Genomic DNA, 11,997 nt, shown 5'->3' on the forward strand with positions numbered 1-11,997 from the left:
GCAACTAGTGTATGGTGTTGACTCGGACATGTTGGACGAGTATCTACAAATGGCTAAAAATACCGGACGTGATTCGCTTAACCACTTTTGTAGAGTTATATAGTTTTAATATAATTTTATTATTTACATTTATTTATATAATTTTTAATATATAGATAAGTTATATAACTTTTATAATTATATTTAGGGGTCATATCGCTATACAAGCGGAGATACGTAAACCAACAATGTATGATATCCAACGCATATACGAGGTGCACGGTGAAAGGCATGGTTTCCTCGGAATGCTCGGTAGCCTCGATTGTATATGTTGGTTGGGCTATGTGTCCTACTGATTAGCGAGGTCAATTTCACCGAGGTGATCACCACGCCCTACTATTGTACTTGAGGCGATGGCGTCACAGGATCTTTGGTTGTCGGGTCAAATAATGACATCACTGTTATCGATCAATCACCGATAATCGATGACCTTATCGACAAGGTTGAACCCCCTCAGGCTTCTTTTGCAAATGGAGAACACTTCAAGTATGGGTAGTACCTCGTTAATGGTATTTGCAACGAATTGGGGACACTTGTTCAAGCTTATGCGTCTCCACTTTCTAATAAACGAAAGTACTTCACGAAGAAACAAGAATCGACAAGAAAATATATTGAAAGGGCGTTTGGAGTCCTAAAGAAAAGATGGGCAATGTTGGCGAATCCAATAAAATTTTGGAAAAGGGAGAAGATAACGAAAGTCGTCTACACATGTATAATCCTACATAACATGATACTAGAAGACGAAGGTCACGCTATTTGTCAAAACTACCAAGGTGATATTCCAAGACAAGAATCGATGATCACCAATGAACGACTCAACAACTTAAATATCATCAAAAGACGTGAGATACACGGCAACCTTCGGCATGAGTTGATCGAGCATTTATGGGATAGAAGACCCAATGATCTTGTATTAGACTAGTAATTTTTTAAATTATTATTAATGTAATGTTTGATATCATTATTAATGTAATATTTTAAATTATTATTAATGTAAAATAATGAATTTTTATTAGAAAGTAGTATTTAAAAAAATTCAATCAAGCCCCGGTCACCTGGACCACTACACTCTCTGGGGCTTGATCCTGTGTCACGTCAGCGCCTATGTGTCGTAAATATATTGGATCACTTGAGGGATAGATCAAGCCTCACTACCCTTAGCCTTGTCACTTTCTTCAATGAAAAAGTGTGCAAACTTAAAGAACCAAAACCCAAGGGTGTTAATTGTCACAAACATCACTACCTACAACCCTGAATATCAACATCAACCTAAGTAAAACCAAAACCAACATCATTGCCATAACAACGATACGTTGAACCAACATCACAAAGTCAAACATAAGTACAAGTGTACAGCATAACATTTCATTTCATGATCATTGCTGGATGAAGAAATCAGCTCCATTTTCAACATCATCAGTTTTGGTGCATCCACTTTGAGCCATTAGTATTCTGTACACTCTCTTAGAGCAAACCTCTCCTAATCTTCTGTTATCTCCGACCAACCCTTCGGTTATTAAATTCGCAAGTAAGAATTCTTTCTCATGTTCCTGCAAAACAATCATTTTTATTCCCCATGTAATATCAACACACGTAATTATGTCCCTTTTTATTAAATTATTAGCTTAGACTTGAAACACGAAGAAGAAACTTAATACTTACGGATTTGGTTGGATCCATGTAGGCACTCAAGAGAGACTTCATGGTTGGATACTTCTTCCATATTGCTACAGCAAATCGAGGTTGTACCTTTGGGATGGCTATTAATGCTTTTAACCTAAAACAAAACAAAACAAAACTCACATTCATTTCATAGCGGTCGCAATTTGACCCCTTCATACACAAATGGGTCAATCTCTAACAGGTATAATGGTTTAAGCTAAATGCTTCAACTAAAAAAGAAACTGATCATCATAACAAATTAATAATACAATTGTCATTTAAACTATTAAGTATTATAATATTTCTTATAAAAAGAATAAAGTGTTTGTGGGTCAGCACAACCCGATCGTTTGACACACACGAAGACAAAATTAATCATGCAGTAAGCGTCACAAGCTGAGCTTTTTGGTTGTGCAAAAACAAATGAGTTCTAACAGCTGTGATTTTCGAGAAGGAAAAAAGGTAAATTTTAGAAGATAATACAACTTAAAATACAACCAGGTTCTTACCAAGTGCTCTTTTTTATTAGAGCTCGGTCAGTAGCATCTTTGGAAATAAGGGTACCATTAGCATTGACAGATAGCCGAGTAAGCTTCTTTCTGCAATTTTGATTATTACTCCAAGGTTATGAGAAAATCAAACCATTTGATGTAACGAGAATAATTAAACTACTGAAAATAGACGGTACACAAAATAAATACAAAACCAACAACACACGCCATTAGCTATATAATTCAACATATATCTCGATAATCAGTTTTCTTAATACAAAAAAGGGTTACCTAAACTGGCATGAGGCGAGGCTGCAAGTAAGACCAACAACATGTTCTGCTAACTCAGCTTCATCCATACATAATCTTGAATGTACTCCAACAAAATGTGTAGTAAGTTTTGCCAGAAGCTGTAAAATGTAAAAAGGCTACTTTTAACATATAACGTGCATATGCTAATTAAAGAATAATCAACGTTAGGGTAAAACATATAACCTTTTCAACAGGTGGGCGACTCCATCCACTATGATTCACAGGGTTTTTGTAATGCTCTTGTTCTCTATCATAATTAAAAGGGGAGAAATTCAAATATCCCTACCAATATGTGATAATCATATGATTCATATATACCCAATCTATATTTGAAATATCATATATAATTATATACCCAATTTAAATGGAATTTCAGTTTATGACCCTTTTACCCCTATAATTTCTTAATCTATCAAATTCTTCCTAGTTATGATTATATACAGAAAAGAAAGGTGTTGTAAATATTTTACAATATGATATGAGTTTTGTAGTTGATAAATCTATATAAATGATGACTATCTTTTTACAAACGTGGTAATAAAATAGTTTATGAGAAAACTAAAAATGTGCTAGATTTTATGAAATTGATAAATTTCGTATTTAATATATATATATATGGGGAGAGGATCATGAGAGAACTTCATTTTATGGAGAGAACTTGAGAACTAATAATGAAGTATTTTTAATTTAATTAAAAAAAATATTTTTAAAATTTTTTTCTTTCATCCTTCTTATATGTTGTTATTCTTCACCACAAAAAAATATAAAAATAAAAAAAATTAACGAGTAATGCATATATGCAATACACCGACTTTTTTTATAATGCATATGTGCAATAGTGTGCATTTTAATATTTGAAATAGTGTTGAATAGCATATATATAGTTGTTTGTATTGTTTATTTGCAATAGTGTTATATTATATACAAAAATTAAAAAAAATCGATATAGTGCATATGTGCATTAGTGTTGTATTACATATATGCGATAATGTGTTTTGCATACAATTATTATTGTCGTATTTGCATATATTCAAGAGTGTGTATTGGATAATGCAATTGTGTTGTATTATATGCAATAAAACACTATTGTATATATGAAATAGGCATTAGTGCACATATGCACTACAGTACTACATCGACAAGGTTTTTTTTTTTTTTTTTTTTAGTATCAATATCATCTTATTAGGAGGAAAGAAAAAAAAATCACAAAATATTTTTTTAAAAATAATTCTTTAGTAGTTCTCTCTTTAAAAGGAGTTCTCTCTAGATCCCACCCCTATATATATATACATACAATGTATATAGGATGGGTAAAATGGTCTTTTAACACAAAAAACTCTTAAAATTAAGAGGTGCAGTCCATCGAAGCATATGTACAAGCGTTTTTAGCACCAGAAATTTAAAGTTGAAAATGGGCGGCTGGTTGATCCAAGTTTTAAAATTCAAATCTCAAACTCAAACATACATACAGACGACATGGAGATAACATAGCAGAGAGAAAACCCTAAACCGCATACAAGCCGTCAAACAAACGGTGAGAGACTTTCAATTGAAATCGTCAATTGGTACTGTATTGCACTCAATTTGTTTGATTCTCGGTTTAACCTCATCTAGATATACGTTTAAACTGTACTTTTTGGACCTACATATATCAAATGGATTGTGATTTCGAGTTTTTTGTTGTTAGTTTGAGCATTAGTTTTTTTTTGTTTACAGGGATGAAGAGGTATAGAGGCTACGATGTTTCCAGCGGTGCTTCTCAACTTACGACACTCCGATAAAATACAGGTTAAGATTGATTTAATTGTTTTTTCACTTTTGTTTTATTATTTTTTTTATTTTGTATTCAGATATGAAAAGGCTGGCTTTAGACTCTTGATCAATTCATGAATATCGTATGTCATTACAAGGTATTACTATCACTACATCATCTATAAATAATAGGTGAAATATGATTACAAAAATTGTATTATTTCTATTTTTGCCAATTGTATGAGATTCCCGGGATGAGTATGAAGCTTTGGAAGAGGCTGGTTGGTACCAAGTGGAATTACAATAGTATGCTACCGATATAGGTCGCCAATAAAGCTATAGCTGTTTGTGTTAATCAATCAATGAGACCTTTTAATTAATCAAGGATTCAAAGACATGAAATAAAAAAGGAATGGTTGTTGCTTTCAGATCTATTTTTCCGAAGTTAAGTGTCTGTTAATCAATCAGTGAGACCTTTTATTTTTCTTTTCATTTTTTTGTCATTTTAATGTTGCAGGGATGTCTTTAATTTTGTGGAGATGATCGCAGTGGAATAATTCTCTCACAACACGTCTTGTAAGTTTCCATACATTTGGTTTTGGTTTCTCAAATACTTGTTCTTAAAGTGTAATGTTTGTTACATCATGGCTATTTGTACAGTTGGAGTGCACCTGAGACAATGCAATGTGAGTATATCTTGTTAACATTTGTTGCTAATGTAAAATTATTATGTCTTTGATTCTTTATTATATGGTTCAGGAGTTTTATGCATGTGTAGTTCCCTATAAGCATATTCAACACTATTGTCACTGGCTAAATAGGGAGTCAAAAAATGCAAGGTAATGTCTCTAAAATATGGTGATGAATAGTTATTAAAATTGAATAAATCGTAAAGATTGTTGAAGAACTGTTGTATTTTTTAAAAGGTAGTCGCAATCGGTGAATAAGGATTGGACCATGATTGAACTTGATATTGTCCGCTAGATATTCAAAAGAAGTATATGATGTTTGTTGTTACTGATCATTTGGAATCAATCTTATACTTAAGGGAAGGATTTAGCTAGAGATACTGATCATGCTTTTAGAAAGAATACCACATTCTTTGGTGTTTGGAAAAGATTTGGTTTAATTCCCAAAGGCTTCAATGTTGCTTCCTTTCCTGTTCAGGTAACACGTCTTTATGTCGATTGATTTTACCTCGCCTTGTAAATAACTTACATTTAGTGAACCATTTGGTGTGAAGTTCGTTTATGTAATAACAAACTAACATGAACAAATTTTTTGTTTGTAATTAAACTAACGAACTTGAAATCGGATGTGTGGGACAACAATATGCAAAAGTGGTCAAATTTAGAAATAGGATTTTATTTTTGATACGTGCCAAAACTTTGGTTATAAGTATTTTGTATAATGGTTGGCTTAAAAAAAATTAAATGTCATTTTGACATCAAGGGTCAAAATCAAATTTGTTACGGTCAGTTCAAGTTTTGTGTAACGATCGATTCAAAACGATCATGACCAAGGGCAATTTTGGTATTTCTAATAAGTTGAGAGTAAAGGTTGTTTTGGCATTCCCCATAAATTCTACTTTTTCTGCAAACTTAAGAAACATAAGAGCCAAAAAAATATTACAAAATGCATAGGTGCAGCCTGTGGAATACTTCCAAATGTATGTGTTTATTGGTGCTTATTGATAAATCAAAGGTCATTAATGAGGTTTTAAATTTAGCCCTAATAGATTCTTGTGATGTTTTGTTTTTATAGTATGCACATTTTTATGTCCATTCCCTTCTGTTTTTTTTTATCCAAAAATCCATCTTCTTAGTTTAAACCTACTCTTCATAACAGCAAAACACCATTACTAATTATGTACAGCTAGAAGGTTTCTTTTCAATTAATGTTGATTTATTGAAGTTGTTTTAATAAGTTTGTTGAAATCCAGTTTAACGATTCGGGAAAGATTTTGAAGCTGCCATAAGAACTTACTTGCTTGAAAGGTCATGTATTTGTCATCTTTCGGACACCAAGAAATTACTATTGTTTTTATATGATATGCGCAGCACCTCAAGAGGTAACGGTCTTTTGCCATTTATCCATTTTTCATTTTGAAGCGGCTATTTCTTGAACTTCATGTTAAGTACTTTGTATTATCTATTTTCTATTCTGCATAAATTATGTATGTTAGATGATCTAACACGTAACGGGTTTCAGTAGTAAGTTCTTTTGACTTTCTATTGCGGTCAATTTTACTCATAATTGACTTTTGAATTTTGATCTAAAATCATATTATTGTCAATTTTTTTGGTATCAGTGCGGTATTTGGTACCCACTTTTTCAAGTTTTCGGTATGAGTATTTTTGGTACAAGTACCGTACCAATAGATTCGTTGCGGTATTTGTTTCACACTTGTGCAGAATTTGAAGAAAGCAGGTCAAAAGCTGTTGTTTAAAGCCTTGGAAAAGATGGAGTGCATATTATCTTTTCTTTTATATCATTGTCACATTCTTTTTTTAGTTTTGATGTTTTGTGTAAAAGAAACCTTGTTTAGTAAATTTGGAGTGCGTATAAGTAGGACTTAATTTAAATGGTTATCTACTTTTCCAACTATCACATGTTTTTTATTATGAAAATGTAGATAGAAAATATAACTTAACAAAAATACGAATATACAATATAACACAAAATGACCGATAAACTAACAAAAAAAAAGAAATATCGCATTGTAAATTGTCGCACCGCCGCATCACGCGGGTTTCTGCTAGTGTGTGGTGTGTATATAGGGTTAGTATCCTTTAAGAACTCTAAGAAAGTTAAGAACTCTTAGGAACTCTAAACAACCAAACTTTTTTTTAATTTTTTTCGTATATTAACATTATTTAAGAGTAGTCTTATCATATTTTACATAAAAATTGTTGATTACATATATTAATCACAAGTTTACATATGTGTAAAATTTATGTATTAACAAATTTACATAAGTGTAAAACTAAACATAGATATGTATAAAAACTAATTTTAAAAATTGTAATCGTAAATATAGATATAAAAAATGATAAAGCTACACTTAAGTAACATTAACATAAATTTTTTTTATAAAAAAACGTTAGTTTTCAAGGGTTCCTTCAAGTTCTTAAATAATTTAGCAGTTCTGTAATGATACTCACCCTATATATATATATATATATATATATATATATATGTTAATGGGTAAAGCTAAGGTTAAAAATGAGCATATGAAATCTTATAGTTTTAAGAAAATAAGGGTAAAATGCTCATTTCTTGAAAATGAGCAAATCTGATATTTTAACTAGTTTTATACAGCATACATGATATTTTTAAGTTTGGATTGGGTATATTGTATATATAATAATAGCTAATCAATGTAATAACATAGGTTTTAAAATCACATTTTATTTGAGGCATATTATAAAAATTAACCTCTTATTGATGTAAGCAAGAAGCCGATTGGTGAGATAGCAAAGTGTATGAGACGGATATATGGATTGAACACGAGAGATGTGATCCATAAAACGACACCCGTTGTCATCAGCTAACAGGTGGCAAAACTCTTCTGCCTCAAAAACAAGTAACACGTATGGGATGTGGGTCCCACGAGTCAGCCCCTGCAACATAATTAAATGCACTTAAGTTGTTGATAATGTTAACTAGTTTTTAAAACCAAGGTCATAACAACATAATAAAGAAATTCAATGATTGAACACAAACATTAGACGAATAAGGTTTTATTGTTCGTGTTTGTTCGTTTAGAAAATGAACATCTTCGTGCTCATTTTTGTTCGTTTGTTAACAGTATAAATGAATAGTTCACGAAAATAAACAAACGAACATAACTGAGCTAAAACTAGTCAAAAGTAATGTGAAGAACAATGTAGTGAGCCTAAAAATTTGTTCAAATTAGACTAAGCTGTAACAGGCCAAAAATTGTAAATAAATATATCAAAAAACATAAACGAAGGAACATAAACAAATGTAAACGAACGAACATAAATGAAATTAAAGAACGAACCTTCACAAATGAGGCATGTGTTCATGTTCGTTCGTTTAACTAGATGAACAAAATCTTTTTTTCATGTGCGCTCGTTTATTAAATAAACAAATATTCTGCCAAACGAACTGTTCACTGAATGTTTGGTTCATGTACAGGCCTAAACTCATAGTTATTAAAAACGTTGCTTTTTTGCGCCTAGGTGTTTTTTTCAGCAGAAGCACAATTGCTGCGCTTTCCATAAAAGCAGACGCAATTTTAGGCAATTACCTCAGTTGCTAGATTTTTTTTGATATTTTAGCTTGATTTTATTTGATTTGTTTTTTGATTTATCACTTAACTTAGTTAAACAACTTACCTAATATTAATAGGTTTAACAAAATTAACTCAATATCACTATTAAATGATCGATCTCTGGATTTTCAGTTCACAAAGCAAGAAGCCAAGAACAAAGTTATTAAAATAAATAATAATTTCTCTCATTTGAACACATCAGTAACGTTAATTATCATGGCTACAACTAACATTTCAAAATTGTTCTACTATATAAATACTTACAATTACAATAAACAGTTGATCACATCAGTAACTTTCACTATTATGGCAGATTATTGCGAGTTTTTCATGAATTGCAAGAGATCGATCATTTTGGTACTTGCTTTGGGTGTTTAGATGATTTTGGTACTTTATGTTAAGGATTATGGTTTTGAATTATTTTGGTATTTGAAAAAAGTGATATTTTCCATTACAAATTTTGTTTTTGTTTTTTTTTATTTAAGTGCGCTTTTTTTTTGAAGCCCACGCTTTTTTTGCGCCTAGGCACTCAGAGAAGCCTATGCGCCTTGAGTGCGCCTAACGCATTTAATAACTATGCCTAAACTTAAATAGTTTTTTTTTACCTGTCCTATGTTTTCGGGAACAGACATGGTCCAAATAATTGATCTTTCAACAGGATTTGTAGTGATTTGAAACTGAATACCTTTATCAGCCAGCCTTGTAAGCAGTTGTCCTAAACTAAGGGACAAGAACATGATTACACACCAGAAATTAAATAGTATTATATAAAGAAAATGTCAATAATGAATCTTACCTCCAATTGATCCTTGTTCTACTACTCTAGTGTCGATTTTTGCCACAATGGATTGTTGAGCAAATTTTCCTTTTTCCCATCTTTCGATTTCTTTTTGTGTTTTTTTCATCTCTGCAGCTTGTGCCTTTAGAGCTATTTTTTCCAACTTTTCTTGCTTCAATTTTTATAAGTATATAGAAATTGAGACATTCATAGCAAATTAAATCTAAATTGATGTCTACTTTTCATGACTAAGCCTAAGGCTGTAAACAAGCCGAGCCAAGCCAGGTTGAGCTCGTGCTCGGTTTGAGCCTGAAGTTTAACAAGTCAGCTCAGCTCAGATATTTTAAAAAGCTGAAAAGTCGAGCTTGAGCTCGGCATGTAAATGGCCTGAGCCAGCTCGTGGTTAGTTAATGTTTTTACTTTTTTTTATATTTTACACATATTGATATATAAATAACAAAAAAAGATAATAAGTAATAAATTTTTAACATACACATAATGCAAAATTTAAGAACTGCATAATTTTATAATACTATATGTATTACTTTTGTTTTTTTTTTTCCAAATTTTTGAATTTTTTACACATTGATATATAAATAACATAAAAAATAAAAAATAATAAATTTTTGATATACATATAATGCAAAATTTAAGAACTGCAGAATTTTATAATATTATATGTATGAGCCAAAAGCATTTTAAACAGCCCTAGCTAATACGCATACCTCTTTTTGCTGTTTCCTCTCATTCATCAAACGAGCCTTTTCTTCCTTTGTGTTTCTTGCACCAACGCCTTTTTTCTTATTTGCAGTACCCGTAGTTTTATCTTTCATACCAATATTTTTACTTGCTAGAGGCAAAATATCATCTTCTTTTTCAGAATGATCAAAAACCGGATTGCTTTTACTTGTCAGATGCATAATATCATCCTCTTCAGAATGATCAGATACCTGAATAACAACATATCAGCCCTCCAGAAACTAAATGCATTTCATATAGACATACAAAAGGTAGAGAGTACCTGCGGAAAATCATCTTGTGGAAAAGAATACATGTCTGCACATATGTCTCGTATTAGTATTAACTGATGAGTAAAAGAGGTTCTGAATTCCTAAGTTTACATAAAATAGAAATTTGCACCAACCATTTAATATTAAGGATTCTAAGCATGTAGAACGCTTTCCAAAACCGTTTTCCACTTCTGGAGCAACTGATTTTGACTGGTTTAGTTTTGCAGGAGAGTTCCCAAGCCCGTCAGATTCCTCATCAGATTCCAAACATATTAATCCTGAAGCTACATTTTGGAACATGATAGATAAAACTTGTAATTAACAAAAAGGTTTCAGATGCAAGTCAAATAGAATGATCAGATATATCTTTTACAATTAACATTTGAAGATTATTAAAGACATGGGTAGGTTTTCGGGTTTATCCCTGAGTACAATCAAAATCCTTAACTTCCAACTTATATAACTTCAAATGCTGTGTAATAATAATAACAACAAGAGATCAAACATACCAGAGGAGTTAGGGGCGGGCGATGAAGAAAAAGTGAATTGGGTATTACATCGGACAATTGATTGCAGCATGGTCGTCTCGGGTACAAGCGACGGCGGGGGAGTGGGTTCGTCATCGATGATGAAAACGGTTGGGTTTGAATTAAAGGTGGCGGTTTTTTGCTTCTTGGGTTGAGATGGAAGTGGGGTTGTTTCGTCGTCGGAGATTATGTTCACCACCGTCGTTAAAGGACGAGGGCTCGACATTTGAATCTCTACCAACTCGTCTTGGGCACCCTCCTCATCCACATCAACTCATCATCTTGCACGCAATCACCCCCTCCATTATGCCAAATCTCTATATTAAGCTTTTCTTTTTCTTTTTCTAGGCTTCTAATAATATGATAGAGTACAATTCTATTAAAAGACTCTAGTGTGACGTACAGATTGCCCAAAACACATGTGACACTATTAAGTGACGATATTATCATTAATTAATTTATACATCAAGTACACAAGTTTGTAACAAGAAATACAAGGAAAAATACAAGAACAATTAATAACTTGTCCATTTATTAAGATAACCTAAGTACTAATGTCTTTGTCACAGCAACATCTTCTAAATAAGGTACCTGTAGCATATATATAAAATAAAGGTCAACTATATGAATAGTTTGTGAGTTCACACAAGTTTTGATATAAGTACATAAAAATCGACAATTCCATAAACAAGTGTAAATGAGTAAGTAATGTGCTTTCCAACTGGGATTGTGCACCAGCGTACTCAGATAAGCGCAAGTAAGGTCCTTTCCAGTTGGGATTGTGCACCAACGTACTCGGATAACGAGGCCCTTTTCCACTCATAACAACAAATGTATTGAGCGCAAAGGGGGCGTATGATCATACTATATTGAAGTAATCCATGTGCAAGTAATTTTAAGCAAGTAACAAGTAAACACACAAGTCCATGTAGCGAATTGTAATTTGTAAATAATGAATAAACGAAATTGTAATTTGGATAGGATATATATGCTTCCCCCAAAAGTAATAAAAGAGTAAAAATGGGGTGTGAGAAACTCACCTTTGCAATTGGATGATAACTTGAAAATAAAACGGTAAGTGCGTTATATGAAACCGAACGATCGAATCTCGCGAGCTAAAATGATA

The 11,997-nt window shown here is 32.0% G+C and overlaps 1 protein-coding gene across 1 annotated transcript; it reads right to left on the reverse strand.

The window, feature by feature from the left end:
* Positions 1–1,272: 1,272 nt before the first annotated feature.
* LOC143604993 (crossover junction endonuclease EME1B) lies at positions 1,273–11,097 on the reverse strand. The gene is made up of 12 exons (XM_077081278.1): positions 10,854–11,097; positions 10,479–10,622; positions 10,356–10,390; positions 10,060–10,284; positions 9,353–9,506; positions 9,162–9,271; positions 7,695–7,879; positions 2,688–2,751; positions 2,484–2,602; positions 2,211–2,300; positions 1,702–1,816; positions 1,273–1,589 (listed from the first exon to the last, which is right to left on the reverse strand). The coding sequence occupies exons 1-12, from the start codon at positions 11,095–11,097 to the stop codon at positions 1,416–1,418; spliced, it is 1,659 nt and encodes a 552-aa protein (XP_076937393.1). The 3' UTR covers positions 1,273–1,415.
* Between the last annotated feature and the right edge of the window lie 900 nt (positions 11,098–11,997).

This window comes from Bidens hawaiensis, unplaced genomic scaffold (genome assembly GCF_021521415.1).
Source record: "Bidens hawaiensis isolate Kalapana, Puna unplaced genomic scaffold, B.hawaiensis_p1.1 tig00067573_1, whole genome shotgun sequence".
In the NCBI taxonomy this organism is placed as follows: domain Eukaryota; kingdom Viridiplantae; phylum Streptophyta; class Magnoliopsida; order Asterales; family Asteraceae; genus Bidens; species Bidens hawaiensis.

What these genes read in the sequence shown, in the direction of transcription:
- LOC143604993 (XM_077081278.1), bottom strand. Translation starts at nt 11,097, where the DNA reads ATGTCGAGCCCTCGTCCTTTAACGACGGTGGTGAACATAATCTCCGAC. An exon ending in CTTGCTTACATCAATAAGAG is followed by an intron (nt 2,752 to 7,694) that starts GTTAATTTTTAT and finishes TAATTATGATAG; the next exon opens with AGAACAAGAGCATTACAAAA. An exon ending in CTAATAAAAAAGAGCACTTG is followed by an intron (nt 1,817 to 2,210) that starts GTAAGAACCTGG and finishes GTTTTGTTTTAG; the next exon opens with GTTAAAAGCATTAATAGCCA.